This window comes from Ambystoma mexicanum, chromosome 2p (genome assembly GCF_040938575.1).
Source record: "Ambystoma mexicanum isolate Mex_15411 chromosome 2p, UKY_AmexF1_1, whole genome shotgun sequence".
In the NCBI taxonomy this organism is placed as follows: Eukaryota; Metazoa; Chordata; class Amphibia; order Caudata; family Ambystomatidae; genus Ambystoma; species Ambystoma mexicanum.
Window position 1 is genome coordinate 22,789,990 of NC_090923.1, and position 17,490 is coordinate 22,807,479.

General features: G+C 57.6%; 1 protein-coding gene across 1 annotated transcript; it reads left to right on the top strand.

The window, feature by feature from the left end:
* The first annotated feature begins 294 nt into the window (after window positions 1–294).
* LOC138567692 (pneumococcal serine-rich repeat protein-like) lies at window positions 295–16,844 on the top strand. The gene is made up of 8 exons (XM_069646162.1): window positions 295–993; window positions 4,350–5,024; window positions 5,268–5,840; window positions 6,439–7,113; window positions 7,357–7,929; window positions 12,003–12,677; window positions 12,921–13,493; window positions 16,494–16,844. Exons 1-8 carry the CDS (start codon window positions 295–297, stop codon window positions 16,842–16,844), a joined length of 4,794 nt encoding a protein of 1,597 aa, XP_069502263.1.
* Window positions 16,845–17,490: the final 646 nt, after the last annotated feature.

Sequence of the window (17,490 nt, forward strand, 5' to 3'; positions counted from 1 at the left end):
AGTGCACACAGGGTGCCAGCAGAAGTACTGCCTGTAACAATGAGCAGGCAGCGTGCACACAGGGAGCCAGCAGCAGTACTGCCTGTAGCAATGAGCAGGTGGAGTGCACACAGGGTGCCAAGAGCAGGACTGCCTGTAGCAATGAGCAGGTGGAGTGAACACAGGGTGCCAGCAGCAGTACTGCCTGTGGCAAAGAGCAGGTCGAGTGCACACAGGGTGCCAGCAGGATTACCGCCTGTAGCAATGAGCAGGTGGAGTGCACACAGGGTGCCAACAGCAGTACTGCCTGTAGAAATGAGCAGGGTGATGTGCACACAGGGTGCTAGCAGCAGTCGTGCCTGTAGCAATGAGCAGGTGGAGTGCACACAGGGTGCCAGCAGCAGGACTGTCTGTAACAATGAGCAGGTGCAGTGCACACAGGGTGCCATCAGCAGTACTGCCTGTAGCAATGAGCAGGTGGAGTGCACACAGGGTGACAGCAGCGGTACCGCCTCTAGCAATGAGCAGGTGGAGTGCACACAGGGTGCCAGCAGCGGTACTGCCTGTAGCAATGAGCAGGTGGAGTGCACACAGGGTGCCAGCAGTGGTACTGCATGTAGCAATGAGCAGGTGGAGTGCACACAGGGTGCCAGCAGCGGTACTGCCTGTAGCAATGAGCAGGTGGAGTGCACACAGGGTGCCAACAGCGGTACTGCCTGTAGCAATGAGCAGGTGGAGTGCACACAGGGTGCCAGCGGCAGTACTGCATGTAGAAATGAGCAGGTGGAGTGCACACAGTGTGCCAGCAGCAGTACTGCCTGTAGCAATGAGCAGGTGGAGTGCACACAGTGTGCCAGCAGCAGTACTGCCTGTCGCAAGGAGCAGATGCAGTGCATACAGGGTGCCAGCAGCAGTACTGCCTGTTACAATGAGCAGGTTGAATGCACACAGGGTGCCAGCAGCAGGACTGTCTGTAGCAATGAGCAGGTGGAATGCACTCAGGGTGCCAGCACAGTACTGCCTTTAGCAATGAGCAGGTGGAGTGCACACAGGGTGCCAGCAGCAGGACTGCCTGTAGCAATGAGCAGGTGGAGTGCACACAGGGTGCCAGCAGCAGTACTGCCTGTAGCAATGAGCAGGTGGAGTGCATACAGGGAGCCAGCAGCAGTACTGCCTGTAGCAATGAGCAGGTGGAGTACACACAGGGAGCCAGCAGCAGTACTGCCTGTAGCAATGAGCAGGTGGAGTACACACAGGGTGCCAGCAGCAGTACTGCCTGCAGCAATGAGCAGGTTGGCGTGCACGCAGTGCGCCAGCAGCAGAACTGCCAGTAGCAATGCGCAAGTGGAGTGCACACAGGGTGCCAACAGCAGTACTGCCTGTAACAATGCGCAAGTTGGCGTGAGTACAGGGTGCCAGTAGCAGAACTGCCTTTATCAATGAGCAGATGTAGTGCATACAGGGTACCAGCAGCAGTACTGCCTGTAGCAATGAGCAGGTGCAGTGCACACAGGGGGCCAGAACCAGTACTGGCAGTAGCAATGAGCAGGTGGAGTGCGCACAGGGTGCCATCAGCAGTACTGCCTGTAACAATGAGCAGGTGGAGTGCACACAGGTGCCAGCAGAAGTACTGCCTGTAACAATGAGCAGGCAGCGTGCACACAGGGAGCCAGCAGCAGGACTGCCTGTAGCAATGAGCAGGTGGAGTGCACACAGGGTGCCAGCAGCAGTACTGCCTGTAGCAATGAGCAGGGTGGTGTGCATACAGGGTGCCAGCAGCAGTACTGCCTGTAGCAATGAGCAGGTGGAGTGCACACAGTGTGCCAGCAGCAGTACTGCCTGTAGCAAGGAGCAGATGCAGTGCATACAGGGTGCCAGCAGCAGTACTGCCTGTTACAATGAGCAGGTTGAATGCACACAGGGTGCCAGCAGCAGGACTGCCTGCAGCAATGAGCAGGTGGAGTGCACACAGGGTGCCGGCAGCAGGACTGCCTGTAGCAATGAGCAGGTGGAGTGCACACAGGGAGCCAGCAGCAGTACTGCCTGTAGCAATGAGCAGGTGGAGTGCCTACAGAGTGCCAGCAGCAGTACTGCCTGTAGCAATGAGCAGATGGAGTGCACACTGGGAGCCAGCGCAAGTACTGCCTGTAGCAATGAGCAGGTGGAGTGCACACAGGGAGCCAGCAGCAGTACTGCCTGTAGCAATGAGCAGGTGGAGTACACACAGGGTGCCAGCAGCAGGACTACCTGTAGCAATGAGCAGGTGTAGTGCACTCAGGGTGCCATCAGCAGTACTGCCTGTAGCAATGAGCAGGTGGAGTGCACACACGGTGCCATCAGCAGTACTGCCTGTAGCAATGAGCAGGTGGAGTGCCTACAAAGTGCGAGCAGCAGTACTGCCTGTAGCAATGAGCAGGTGGAGTGCATACAGGGCGCCAGCAGCAGTACTGCCTGGAGCAATGAGCAGGTGGAGTGCACACAGGGCCCCAGCAGCAGAACTGCCTCTAGCAATGAGATGAGCAGGTGGAGTGCACACAGGGTGCCAGCAGCAGTACTGCCTGTAGCAATGAGCAGGTGGAGTGCACACAGGGTGCCAGCAGCAGGACTACCTGTAGCAATGAGCAGGTGGAGTGCACTCAGGGTGCCATCAGCAGTACTGCCTGTAGCAATGAGCAGGTGGAGTGCACACAGGGTGCCAACAGCAGTACTGCCTGTACCTATGAGCAGGTGGAGTGTACACAGGGTGCCAACAGCAGTACTACCTGTTACAATGTGCAGGTGGAGTGCACACAGGGTGCCAGCAGCAGGACTGCCTGTAGCAATGAGCAGGTGGAGTGCACACAGGGTGCCAGCAGCAGGACTGCCTGTAGCAATGAGCAAGTGGAGTGCACTCAGGGTGCCATCAGCAGTACTGCCTGTAGCAATGAGCAAGTGGAGGGCACAAACGGGGCCAACAGCAGTACTGCCTGTAGCAATGAGCAGGTTGAGTGCATACAGGTGCCAGCAGTAGTACTGCCAGTAGCAATGAGCAGGTGGAGTGCACACAGGGTGCCAGCAGAAGTACTGCGTGTAACAATGAGCAGGCAGCGTGCACACGGGGAGCCAGCAGTAGTACTGCCTGTAGCAATGAGCAGGTGGAGTGCATACAGGTGCCAGCAGCAGTACTGCCTGTAGCAATGAGCAGGTGGAGTGCACACAGGGTGCCTGTAGCAGTACTGCCTGCAGCAATGAGCAGGTGGAATGTATACAGGTGCCAGCAGCAATACCGCCTGTAGCAATGAGCAGGTGGAGTGCACACAGGGTGCCAGCAGCAGTACTGCCTGTAGCAATGAGCAGGTGGAGTGCACACAGGGTGCCAGCAGCAGTACTGCCTGCAGCAATGAGCAGGTGGAGTGCATACAGGGTACCAGCAGCAGTACTGCCTGCAGCAATGAGCAGGTGGAGTGCATACAGGGTGCCAGTAGCAGAACTGCCTTTATCAATGAGCAGGTGCAGTGCACACAGGGGGCCAGCAGCAGTACTGCCTTTAGCAATGAGCAGGTGCAGTGCACACAGGGGGCCAGCAGCAGTACTGCCTGTAGCAATGAGCAGGTGGAGTGCACAAAGGGTGCCAGAACCAGTACTGACAGTAGCAATGAGCAGGTGGAGTGCACACAGGGTGCCAGCGGCAGTACTGCATGTAGCAATGAGCAGGTGGAGTGCACACAGGGTGCCAGAACCAGTACTGACAGTAGCAATGAGCAGGTTTAGTGCATACAGGGTGCCAGCAGCAGTACTGCCTTTAGCAATGAGCAGGTGGAGTGCACACAGGGTGCCAGCGGCAGTACTGCATGTAGCAATGAGCAGGTGGAGTGCACACAGGGTGCCAGAACCAGTACTGACAGTAGCAATGAGCAGGTTTAGTGCATACAGGGTGCCAGCAGCAGTACTGCCTTTAGCAATGAGCAGGTGCAGTGCACACAGGGGGCCAGCAGCAGTACTGCCTGTAGCAATGAGCAGGTGGAGTGCACACAGGGTGCCAGAACCAGTACTGACAGTAGCAATGAGCAGGTGGAGTGCACACAGGGTGCCAGCAGAAGTACTGCCTGTAACAATGAGCAGGCAGCGTGCACACAGGGAGCCAGCAGCAGTACTGCCTGTAGCAATGAGCAGGTGGAGTGCACACAGGGTGCCAAGAGCAGGACTGCCTGTAGCAATGAGCAGGTGGAGTCCACAGGGTGCCAGCAGCAGTACTGCCTGTGGCAAAGAGCAGGTCGAGTGCACACAGGGTGCCAGCAGGATTACCGCCTGTAGCAATGAGCAGGTGGAGTGCACACAGGGTGCCAACAGCAGTACTGCCTGTAGAAATGAGCAGGGTGATGTGCACACAGGGTGCTAGCGGCAGTCGTGCCTGTAGCAATGAGCAGGTGGAGTGCACACAGGGTGCCAGCAGCAGGACTGTCTGTAACAATGAGCAGGTGCAGTGCACACAGGGTGCCATCAGCAGTACTGCCTGTAGCAATGAGCAGGTGGAGTGCACACAGGGTGACAGCAGCGGTACCGCCTCTAGCAATGAGCAGGTGGAGTGCACACAGGGTGCCAGCAGCGGTACTGCCGGTAGCAATGAGCAGGTGGAGTGCACACAGGGTGCCAGCAGTGGTACTGCATGTAGCAATGAGCAGGTGGAGTGCACACAGGGTGCCAGCAGCGGTACTGCCTGTAGCAATGAGCAGGTGGAGTGCACACAGGGTGCCAACAGCGGTACTGCCTGTAGCAATGAGCAGGTGGAGTGCACACAGGGTGCCAGCGGCAGTACTGCATGTAGCAATGAGCAGGTGGAGTGCACACAGTGTGCCAGCAGCAGTACTGCCTGTAGCAATGAGCAGGTGGAGTGCACACAGTGTGCCAGCAGCAGTACTGCCTGTCGCAAGGAGCAGATGCAGTGCATACAGGGTGCCAGCAGCAGTACTGCCTGTTACAATGAGCAGGTTGAATGCACACAGGGTGCCAGCAGCAGGACTGCCTGTAGCAATGAGCAGGTGGAATGCACTCAGGGTGCCAGCACAGTACTGCCTTTAGCAATGAGCAGGTGGAGTGCACACAGGGTGCCAGCAGCAGGACTGCCTGTAGCAATGAGCAGGTGGAGTGCATACAGGGAGCCAGCAGCAGTACTGCCTGTAGCAATGAGCAGGTGGAGTACACACAGGGAGCCAGCAGCAGTACTGCCTGTAGCAATGAGCAGGTGGAGTACACACAGGGTGCCAGCAGCAGTACTGCCTGCAACAATGAGCAGGTTGGCGTGCATGCAGTGCGCCAGCAGCAGAACTGCCAGTAGCAATGCGCAAGTGGAGTGCACACAGGGTGCCAGCAGCAGTACTTCCTGTAGCAATGAGCAGGTGGAGTGCACACAGTGTGCCAGCAGCAGTACTGCCTGTCGCAAGGAGCAGATGCAGTGCATACAGGGTGCCAGCAGCAGTACTGCCTGTAGCAATGAGCAGGTGGAGTGCATACAGGGAGCCAGCAGCAGTACTGCCTGTAGCAATGAGCAGGTGGAGTGCACACAGGGTGCCAGCGGCAGTACTGCATGTAGCAATGAGCAGGTGGAGTGCACACAGGGTGCCAGCGGCAGTACTGCATGTAGCAATGAGCAGGTGGAGTGCACACAGTGTGCCAGCAGCAGTACTGCCTGTAGCAATGAGCAGGTGGAGTGCACACAGTGTGCCAGCAGCAGTACTGCCTGTCGCAAGGAGCAGATGCAGTGCATACAGGTTGCCAGCAGCAGTACTGCCTGTTACAATGAGCAGGTTGAATGCACACAGGGTGCCAGCAGCAGGACTGCCTGTAGCAATGAGCAGGTGGAATGCACTCAGGGTGCCAGCACAGTACTGCCTTTAGCAATGAGCAGGTGGAGTGCACACAGGGTGCCAGCAGCAGGACTGCCTGTAGCAATGAGCAAGTGGAGTGCATACAGGGAGCCAGCAGCAGTACTGCCTGTAGCAATGAGCAGGTGGAGTACACACAGGGAGCCAGCAGCAGTACTGCCTTTAGCAATGAGCAGGTGCAGTGCACACAGGGGGCCAGCAGCAGTACTGCCTGTAGCAATGAGCAGGTGGAGTGCACACAGGGTGCCAGAACCAGTACTGACAGTAGCAATGAGCAGGTGGAGTGCACACAGGGTGCCAGCAGAAGTACTGCCTGTAACAATGAGCAGGCAGCGTGCACACAGGGAGCCAGCAGCAGTACTGCCTGTAGCAATGAGCAGGTGGAGTGCACACAGGGTGCCAAGAGCAGGACTGCCTGTAGCAATGAGCAGGTGGAGTCCACAGGGTGCCAGCAGCAGTACTGCCTGTGGCAAAGAGCAGGTCGAGTGCACACAGGGTGCCAGCAGGATTACCGCCTGTAGCAATGAGCAGGTGGAGTGCACACAGGGTGCCAACAGCAGTACTGCCTGTAGAAATGAGCAGGGTGATGTGCACACAGGGTGCTAGCGGCAGTCGTGCCTGTAGCAATGAGCAGGTGGAGTGCACACAGGGTGCCAGCAGCAGGACTGTCTGTAACAATGAGCAGGTGCAGTGCACACAGGGTGCCATCAGCAGTACTGCCTGTAGCAATGAGCAGGTGGAGTGCACACAGGGTGACAGCAGCGGTACCGCCTCTAGCAATGAGCAGGTGGAGTGCACACAGGGTGCCAGCAGCGGTACTGCCGGTAGCAATGAGCAGGTGGAGTGCACACAGGGTGCCAGCAGTGGTACTGCATGTAGCAATGAGCAGGTGGAGTGCACACAGGGTGCCAGCAGCGGTACTGCCTGTAGCAATGAGCAGGTGGAGTGCACACAGGGTGCCAACAGCGGTACTGCCTGTAGCAATGAGCAGGTGGAGTGCACACAGGGTGCCAGCGGCAGTACTGCATGTAGCAATGAGCAGGTGGAGTGCACACAGTGTGCCAGCAGCAGTACTGCCTGTAGCAATGAGCAGGTGGAGTGCACACAGTGTGCCAGCAGCAGTACTGCCTGTCGCAAGGAGCAGATGCAGTGCATACAGGGTGCCAGCAGCAGTACTGCCTGTTACAATGAGCAGGTTGAATGCACACAGGGTGCCAGCAGCAGGACTGCCTGTAGCAATGAGCAGGTGGAATGCACTCAGGGTGCCAGCACAGTACTGCCTTTAGCAATGAGCAGGTGGAGTGCACACAGGGTGCCAGCAGCAGGACTGCCTGTAGCAATGAGCAGGTGGAGTGCATACAGGGAGCCAGCAGCAGTACTGCCTGTAGCAATGAGCAGGTGGAGTACACACAGGGAGCCAGCAGCAGTACTGCCTGTAGCAATGAGCAGGTGGAGTACACACAGGGTGCCAGCAGCAGTACTGCCTGCAACAATGAGCAGGTTGGCGTGCATGCAGTGCGCCAGCAGCAGAACTGCCAGTAGCAATGCGCAAGTGGAGTGCACACAGGGTGCCAGCAGCAGTACTTCCTGTAGCAATGAGCAGGTGGAGTGCACACAGTGTGCCAGCAGCAGTACTGCCTGTCGCAAGGAGCAGATGCAGTGCATACAGGGTGCCAGCAGCAGTACTGCCTGTAGCAATGAGCAGGTGGAGTGCATACAGGGAGCCAGCAGCAGTACTGCCTGTAGCAATGAGCAGGTGGAGTGCACACAGGGTGCCAGCGGCAGTACTGCATGTAGCAATGAGCAGGTGGAGTGCACACAGGGTGCCAGCGGCAGTACTGCATGTAGCAATGAGCAGGTGGAGTGCACACAGTGTGCCAGCAGCAGTACTGCCTGTAGCAATGAGCAGGTGGAGTGCACACAGTGTGCCAGCAGCAGTACTGCCTGTCGCAAGGAGCAGATGCAGTGCATACAGGTTGCCAGCAGCAGTACTGCCTGTTACAATGAGCAGGTTGAATGCACACAGGGTGCCAGCAGCAGGACTGCCTGTAGCAATGAGCAGGTGGAATGCACTCAGGGTGCCAGCACAGTACTGCCTTTAGCAATGAGCAGGTGGAGTGCACACAGGGTGCCAGCAGCAGGACTGCCTGTAGCAATGAGCAAGTGGAGTGCATACAGGGAGCCAGCAGCAGTACTGCCTGTAGCAATGAGCAGGTGGAGTACACACAGGGAGCCAGCAGCAGTACTGCCTGTAGCAATGAGCAGGTGGAGTACACAAAGGGTGCCAGCAGCAGTACTGCCTGCAGCAATGAGCAGGTTGGCGTGCATGCAGTGCGCCAGCAGCAGAACTGCCAGTAGCAATGCGCAAGTGGAGTGCACACAGGGTGCCAGCAGCAGTACTGCCTTTAGCAATGAGCAGGTGCAGTGCACAGAGGGGGCCAGCAGCAGTACTGCCTGTAGCAATGAGCAGGTGGAATGCACTCAGGGTGCCAGCACAGTACTGCCTTTAGCAATGAGCAGGTGGAGTGCACACAGGGTGCCAGCAGCAGGACTGCCTGTAGCAATGAGCAGGTGGAGTGCATACAGGGAGCCAGCAGGAGTACTGCCTGTAGCAATGAGCAGGTGGAGTACACACAGGGAGCCAGCAGCAGTACTGCCTGTAGCAATGAGCAGGTGGAGTACACACAGGGTGCCAGCAGCAGTACTGCCTGCAGCAATGAGCAGGTTGGCGTGCATGCAGTGCGCCAGCAGCAGAACTGCCAGTAGCAATGCGCAAGTGGAGTGCACACAGGGTGCCAGCAGCAGTACTGCCTTTAGCAATGAGCAGGTGCAGTGCACAGAGGGGGCCAGCAGCAGTACTGCCTGTAGCAATGAGCAGGTGGAGTGCACACAGGGAGCCAGCAGCAGTACTGCCTGTAGCAATGAGCAGGTGGAGTGCACACAGGGTGCCAGCAGCAGTACTGCCTGTAGCAATGAGCAGGGTGGTGTGCATACAGGGTGCCAGCAGCAGTACTGCCTGTAGCAATGAGCAGGTGGAGTGCACACAGTGTGCCAGCAGCAGTGCTGCCTGTAGCAAGGAGCAGATGCAGTGCATACAGGGTGCCAGCAGCAGTACTGCCTGTTACAATGAGCAGGTTGAATGCACACAGGGTGCCAGCAGCAGGACTGCCTGCAGCAATGAGCAGGTGGAGTGCACACAGGGTGCCAGCAGCAGGACTGCCTGTAGCAATGAGCAGGTGGAGTGCACACAGGGTGCCATCAGCAGTACTACCTGTAGCAATGAGCAGGTGGAGTGCCTACAGAGTGCCAGCAGCAGTACTGCCTGTAGCAATGAGCAGATGGAGTGCACACAGGGAGCCAGCAGCAGTACTGCCTGTAGCAATGAGCAGGTGGAGTGCACACAGGGAGCCAGCAGCAGTACTGCCTTTAGCAATGAGCAGGTGGAGTACACACAGGGTGCCAGCAGCAGTACTGCCTGCAGCAATGAGCAGGTTGGCGTGCATGCAGTGCGCCAGCAGTAGTACTGCCAGTAGCAATGCGCAAGTGGAGTGCACAGAGGGTGCCATCAGCAGTACTGCTTGTAGCAATGAGCAGGTGGAGTGCATACAGGGTGACAGCAGCAGTACTGCATGTAGCAATGAGCAGGTGGAGTGCACTCAGGGTGCCAGCAGCAGTACTGCCTGTAGCAATGAGCAGGTGGAGTGCATACAGGGTACCAGCAGCAGTACTGCCTATAGCAATGAGCAGGTGGAGTGCACACAGGGTGCCAGCAGCAGTACTACCTGCTACAATGAGCAGGTGGAATGCACACAGGGTGCCAGCAGCAGGACTGCCTCTAGCAATGAGCAGGTGGAGTGCACACAGGGTGCCATCAGCAGTACTGCCTGTAGCAATGAGCAGGTGGAGTGCACACAGGGTGCCAGCAGCAGTACTGCCTGCAGCAATGAGCAGGTGGAGTGCACACAGGGTGCCAGCAGCAGTACTACCTGCTACAATGAGCAGGTGGAATGCACACAGGGTGCCAGCAGCAGGACTGCCTCTAGCAATGAGCAGGTGGAGTGCACACAGGGTGCCATCAGCAGTACTGCCTGTAGCAATGAGCAGGTGGAGTGCACACAGGGTGCCAGCAGCAGTACTGCCTGCAGCAATGAGCAGGTGGAGTGCACACAGGGTGCCAGCAGCAGTACTGCCTGCAGCAATGAGCAGGTGGAGTGCACTCAGGGTGCCAGCAGCAGTACTGCCTGCAGCAATGAGCAGGTGGAGTGCACACAGGGTGCCAGCAGCTGTACTGCCTGCAGCAATGAGCAGGTGGAGTGCACTCAGGGTGCCATCAGCAGTACTGCCTGTAGCAATGAGCAGGTGGAGTGCACACACGGTGCCATCAGCAGTACTGCCTGTAGCAATGAGCAGGTGGAGTGCCTACAAAGTGCGAGCAGCAGTACTGCCTGTAGCAATGAGCAGGTGGAGTGCATACAGGGCGCCAGCAGCAGTACTGCCTGGAGCAATGAGCAGGTGGAGTGCACACAGGGCCCCAGCAGCAGAACTGCCTCTAGCAATGAGATGAGCAGGTGGAGTGCACACAGGGTGCCAGCAGCAGTACTGCCTGTAGCAATGAGCAGGTGGAGTGCACACAGGGTGCCAGCAGCAGGACTACCTGTAGCAATGAGCAGGTGGAGTGCACTCAGGGTGCCATCAGCAGTACTGCCTGTAGCAATGAGCAGGTGGAGTGCACACAGGGTGCCAACAGCAGTACTGCCTGTACCTATGAGCAGGTGGAGTGTACACAGGGTGCCAACAGCAGTACTACCTGTTACAATGTGCAGGTGGAGTGCACACAGGGTGCCAGCAGCAGGACTGCCTGTAGCAATGAGCAGGTGGAGTGCACACAGGGTGCCAGCAGCAGGACTGCCTGTAGCAATGAGCAAGTGGAGTGCACTCAGGGTGCCATCAGCAGTACTGCCTGTAGCAATGAGCAAGTGGAGGGCACAAACGGGGCCAACAGCAGTACTGCCTGTAGCAATGAGCAGGTTGAGTGCATACAGGTGCCAGCAGTAGTACTGCCAGTAGCAATGAGCAGGTGGAGTGCACACAGGGTGCCAGCAGCAGTACTGCCTGTAGCAATGAGCAGGTGGAGTGCACACAGGGTGCCAGCAGCAGTACTGCCTGCAGCAATGAGCAGGTGGAGTGCATACAGGGTACCAGCAGCAGTACTGCCTGCAGCAATGAGCAGGTGGAGTGCATACAGGGTGCCAGTAGCAGAACTGCCTTTATCAATGAGCAGGTGCAGTGCACACAGGGGGCCAGCAGCAGTACTGCCTTTAGCAATGAGCAGGTGCAGTGCACACAGGGGGCCAGCAGCAGTACTGCCTGTAGCAATGAGCAGGTGGAGTGCACACAGGGTGCCAGAACCAGTACTGACAGTAGCAATGAGCAGGTGGAGTGCACACAGGGTGCCAGCGGCAGTACTGCATGTAGCAATGAGCAGGTGGAGTGCACACAGGGTGCCAGAACCAGTACTGACAGTAGCAATGAGCAGGTTTAGTGCATACAGGGTGCCAGCAGCAGTACTGCCTTTAGCAATGAGCAGGTGGAGTGCACACAGGGTGCCAGCGGCAGTACTGCATGTAGCAATGAGCAGGTGGAGTGCACACAGGGTGCCAGAACCAGTACTGACAGTAGCAATGAGCAGGTTTAGTGCATACAGGGTGCCAGCAGCAGTACTGCCTTTAGCAATGAGCAGGTGCAGTGAACACAGGGGGCCAGCAGCAGTACTGCCTGTAGCAATGAGCAGGTGGAGTGCACACAGGGTGCCAGAACCAGTACTGACAGTAGCAATGAGCAGGTGGAGTGCACACAGGGTGCCAGCAGAAGTACTGCCTGTAACAATGAGCAGGCAGCGTGCACACAGGGAGCCAGCAGCAGTACTGCCTGTAGCAATGAGCAGGTGGAGTGCACACAGGGTGCCAAGAGCAGGACTGCCTGTAGCAATGAGCAGGTGGAGTCCACAGGGTGCCAGCAGCAGTACTGCCTGTGGCAAAGAGCAGGTCGAGTGCACACAGGGTGCCAGCAGGATTACCGCCTGTAGCAATGAGCAGGTGGAGTGCACACAGGGTGCCAACAGCAGTACTGCCTGTAGAAATGAGCAGGGTGATGTGCACACAGGGTGCTAGCGGCAGTCGTGCCTGTAGCAATGAGCAGGTGGAGTGCACACAGGGTGCCAGCAGCAGGACTGTCTGTAACAATGAGCAGGTGCAGTGCACACAGGGTGCCATCAGCAGTACTGCCTGTAGCAATGAGCAGGTGGAGTGCACACAGGGTGACAGCAGCGGTACCGCCTCTAGCAATGAGCAGGTGGAGTGCACACAGGGTGCCAGCAGCGGTACTGCCGGTAGCAATGAGCAGGTGGAGTGCACACAGGGTGCCAGCAGTGGTACTGCATGTAGCAATGAGCAGGTGGAGTGCACACAGGGTGCCAGCAGCGGTACTGCCTGTAGCAATGAGCAGGTGGAGTGCACACAGGGTGCCAACAGCGGTACTGCCTGTAGCAATGAGCAGGTGGAGTGCACACAGGGTGCCAGCGGCAGTACTGCATGTAGCAATGAGCAGGTGGAGTGCACACAGTGTGCCAGCAGCAGTACTGCCTGTAGCAATGAGCAGGTGGAGTGCACACAGTGTGCCAGCAGCAGTACTGCCTGTCGCAAGGAGCAGATGCAGTGCATACAGGGTGCCAGCAGCAGTACTGCCTGTTACAATGAGCAGGTTGAATGCACACAGGGTGCCAGCAGCAGGACTGCCTGTAGCAATGAGCAGGTGGAATGCACTCAGGGTGCCAGCACAGTACTGCCTTTAGCAATGAGCAGGTGGAGTGCACACAGGGTGCCAGCAGCAGGACTGCCTGTAGCAATGAGCAGGTGGAGTGCATACAGGGAGCCAGCAGCAGTACTGCCTGTAGCAATGAGCAGGTGGAGTACACACAGGGAGCCAGCAGCAGTACTGCCTGTAGCAATGAGCAGGTGGAGTACACACAGGGTGCCAGCAGCAGTACTGCCTGCAACAATGAGCAGGTTGGCGTGCATGCAGTGCGCCAGCAGCAGAACTGCCAGTAGCAATGCGCAAGTGGAGTGCACAAAGGGTGCCAGCAGCAGTACTTCCTGTAGCAATGAGCAGGTGGAGTGCACACAGTGTGCCAGCAGCAGTACTGCCTGTCGCAAGGAGCAGATGCAGTGCATACAGGGTGCCAGCAGCAGTACTGCCTGTAGCAATGAGCAGGTGGAGTGCATACAGGGAGCCAGCAGCAGTACTGCCTGTAGCAATGAGCAGGTGGAGTGCACACAGGGTGCCAGCGGCAGTACTGCATGTAGCAATGAGCAGGTGGAGTGCACACAGGGTGCCAGCGGCAGTACTGCATGTAGCAATGAGCAGGTGGAGTGCACACAGTGTGCCAGCAGCAGTACTGCCTGTAGCAATGAGCAGGTGGAGTGCACACAGTGTGCCAGCAGCAGTACTGCCTGTCGCAAGGAGCAGATGCAGTGCATACAGGGTGCCAGCAGCAGTACTGCCTGTTACAATGAGCAGGTTGAATGCACACAGGGTGCCAGCAGCAGGACTGCCTGTAGCAATGAGCAGGTGGAATGCACTCAGGGTGCCAGCACAGTACTGCCTTTAGCAATGAGCAGGTGGAGTGCACACAGGGTGCCAGCAGCAGGACTGCCTGTAGCAATGAGCAGGTGGAGTGCATACAGGGAGCCAGCAGCAGTACTGCCTGTAGCAATGAGCAGGTGGAGTACACACAGGGGGCCAGCAGCAGTACTGCCTGTAGCAATGAGCAGGTGGAGTACACACAGGGTGCCAGCAGCAGTACTGCCTGCAGCAATGAGCAGGTTGGCGTGCATGCAGTGCGCCAGCAACAGAACTGCCAGTAGCAATGCGCAAGTGGAGTGCACACAGGGTGCCAGCAGCAGTACTGCCTTTAGCAATGAGCAGGTGCAGTGCACAGAGGGGGCCAGCAGCAGTACTGCCTGTAGCAATGAGCAGGTGGAGTGCACACAGGGTGCCAGAACCAGTACTGACAGTAGCAATGAGCAGGTGGAGTGCACACAGGGTGCCATCAGCAGTACTGCTTGTAGCAATGAGCAGGTGGAGTGCATACAGGGTGCCAGCAGCAGTACTGACAGTAGCAATGAGCAGGTGGAGTGCACACAGGGTGCCATCAGCAGTACTGCCTGTAACAATGAGCAGGTGGAGTGCACACAGGGTGCCAGCAGAAGTACTGCCTGTAACAATGAGCAGGCAGCGTGCACACAGGGAGCCAGCAGCAGGACTGCCTGTAGCAATGAGCAGGTGGAGTGCACACAGGGAGCCAGCAGCAGTACTGCCTGTAGCAATGAGCAGGTGGAGTGCACACAGGGTGCCAGCAGCAGTACTGCCTGTAGCAATGAGCAGGGTGGTGTGCATACAGGGTGCCAGCAGCAGTACTGCCTGTAGCAATGAGCAGGTGGAGTGCACACAGTGTGCCAGCAGCAGTGCTGCCTGTAGCAAGGAGCAGATGCAGTGCATACAGGGTGCCAGCAGCAGTACTGCCTGTTACAATGAGCAGGTTGAATGCACACAGGGTGCCAGCAGCAGGACTGCCTGCAGCAATGAGCAGGTGGAGTGCACACAGGGTGCCAGCAGCAGGACTGCCTGTAGCAATGAGCAGGTGGAGTGCACACAGGGTGCCATCAGCAGTACTACCTGTAGCAATGAGCAGGTGGAGTGCCTACAGAGTGCCAGCAGCAGTACTGCCTGTAGCAATGAGCAGATGGAGTGCACACAGGGAGCCAGCAGCAGTACTGCCTGTAGCAATGAGCAGGTGGAGTGCACACAGGGAGCCAGCAGCAGTACTGCCTTTAGCAATGAGCAGGTGGAGTACACACAGGGTGCCAGCAGCAGTACTGCCTGCAGCAATGAGCAGGTTGGCGTGCATGCAGTGCGCCAGCAGTAGTACTGCCAGTAGCAATGCGCAAGTGGAGTGCACAGAGGGTGCCGTCAGCAGTACTGCTTGTAGCAATGAGCAGGTGGAGTGCATACAGGGTGACAGCAGCAGTACTGCATGTAGCAATGAGCAGGTGGAGTGCACTCAGGGTGCCAGCAGCAGTACTGCCTGTAGCAATGAGCAGGTGGAGTGCATACAGGATACCAGCAGCAGTACTGCCTGTAGCAATGAGCAGGTGGAGTGCACACAGGGTGCCAGCAGCAGTACTACCTGCTACAATGAGCAGGTGGAATGCACACAGGGTGCCAGCAGCAGGACTGCCTCTAGCAATGAGCAGGTGGAGTGCACACAGGGTGCCATCAGCAGTACTGCCTGTAGCAATGAGCAGGTGGAGTGCACACAGGGTGCCAGCAGCAGTACTGCCTGCAGCAATGAGCAGGTGGAGTGCACACAGGGTGCCAGCAGCAGTACTGCCTGCTACAATTAGCAGGTGGAATGCACACAGGGTGCCAGCAGCAGGACTGCCTCTAGCAATGAGCAGGTGGAGTGCACACAGGGTGCCATCAGCAGTACTGCCTGTAGCAATGAGCAGGTGGAGTGCACACAGGGTGCCAGCAGCAGTACTGCCTGCAGCAATGAGCAGGTGGAGTGCACACAGGGTGCCAGCAGCAGTACTGCCTGCAGCAATGAGCAGGTGGAGTGCACTCAGGGTGCCAGCAGCAGTACTGCCTGCAGCAATGAGCAGGTGGAGTGCACACAGGGTGCCAGCAGCAGTACTGCCTGCAGCAATGAGCAGGTGGAGTGCACTCAGGGTGCCAGCAGCAGTACTACCTGCTACAATGAGCAGGTGGAATGCACACAGGGTGCCAGCAGCAGGACTGCCTCTAGCAATGAGCAGGTGGAGTGCACACAGGGTGCCATCAGCAGTACTGCCTGTAGCAATGAGCAGGTGGAGTGCACACAGGGTGCCAGCAGCAGTACTGCCTGCAGCAATGAGCAGGTGGAGTGCACACAGGGTGCCAACAGCAGTACTGCCTGCAGCAATGAGCAGGTGGAGTGCACTCAGGGTGCCAGCAGCAGTACTGCCTGCAGCAATGAGCAGGTGGAGTGCACACAGGGTGCCAGCAGCTGTACTGCCTGCAGCAATGAGCAGGTGGAGTGCACTCAGGGTGCCAGCAGCAGTACTGCCTGCAGCAATGAGCAGGTGGAGTGCACACAGGGTGCCAGCAGCAGGACTGCCTGTAACAATGAGCAGGTGGAGTGCACACAGGGTGCCATCAGCAGGACTGCCTGTAGCAATGAGCAGGTGGAGTGCACACAGGGTGCCAGCAGCAGTACTGCCTGCAGCAATGAGCAGGTGGACTGCACACAGGGTGCCAGCAGCAGTACTGCCGCAGCAATGAGCAGGTGGAGTGCACACAGGGAGCCAGCAGCAGTACTGCCTGCAGCAATGAGCAGGTGGAGTGCACACTGGGAGCCAGCAGCAGTACTGCCTGCAGCAATGAGCAGGTGGAGTACACACAGGGTGCCAGCAGCAGTACTGCCTGCAGCAATGAGCAGGTTGGCGTGCATGCAGTGCGCCAGCAGCAGTACTGCCAGTAGCAATGCGCAAGTGGAGTGCACACAGGGTGCCAGCAGCAGTACTGCCCGTAACAATGTGCAAGTTGGCGTGTGTACAGGGTGCCAGTAGCAGAACTGCCTTTATCAATGAGCAGGTGCAGTGCATACAGGGTGCCAGCAGCAGTACTGCCTTTAGCAATGAGCAGGTGCAGTGCACCCAGGGGGCCAGCAGCAGTACTGCCTGTAGCAATGAGCAGGTGGAGTGCACACAGGGTGCCAGAACCAGTACTGAATGTAGCAATGAGCAGGTGGAGTGCACACAGGGTGCCAACAGCAGCACTGCCTGTAACAATGAGCAGATGGAGTGCACACAGGGTGCCAGCAGAAGTACTGCCTGTAACAATGAGCAGGCAGCGTGCACACAAGGAGCCAGCAGCAGGACTGCCTGTAGCAATGAGCAGGTGGAGTGAACACAGGGTGCCAACAGCAGTACTGCCTAGGGCAAAGAGCAGGTTGAGTGCACACAAGGTGCCATCAGCAGTACTGCGTGTAGCAATGAGCAGGTGGAGTGCATACAAGGTGCCAGCAGCAGTACTGACAGTAGCAATGAGCAGGTGGAGTGCACACAGGGTGCCATCAGCAGTAGTGCCTGTAACAATGAGCAGGTGGAGTGTACACAGGGCGCCAGCAGAAGTACTGCCTGTAACAATGAGCAGGCAGCGTGCACACAGGGAGCCAGCAGCAGGACTGCCTGTAGCAATGAGCAGGTGGAGTGCACACAGGGAGCCAGCATCAGTACTGCCTGTAGCAATGAGCAGGTGGAGTGCACACAGGGTGCCAGCAGCAGTACTGCCTGTAGCAATGAGCAGGGTGGTGTGCATACAGGGTGCCAGCAGCAGTACTGCCTGTAGCAATGAGCAGGTGGAGTGCACACAGTGTGCCAGCAGCAGTACTGCCTGTAGCAAGGAGCAGATGCAGTGCATACAGGGTGCCAGCAGCAGTACTGCCTGTTACAATGAGCAGGTTGAATGCACACAGGGTGCCAGCAGCAGGACTGCCTGTAGCAATGAGCAGGTGGAGTGCATACAGGGTGCCAGCAGCAGTACTGCATGTAGC

Excerpts from the sequence above, each read along its gene's own strand:
- LOC138567692 (XM_069646162.1), top strand. The coding sequence starts at position 295 with ATGAGCAGGGTGATGTGCACACAGGGTGCTAGCAGCAGTCGTGCCTGT. Across the intron at positions 12,678-12,920 it reads GCACTCAGGGTGCCAGCACA|TGCGCCAGCAGCAGAACTGC; the intron begins GTACTGCCTTTA and ends GCGTGCATGCAG. Across the intron at positions 13,494-16,493 it reads GCACTCAGGGTGCCAGCACA|GGTGCCAGTAGCAGAACTGC; the intron begins GTACTGCCTTTA and ends GCGTGTGTACAG.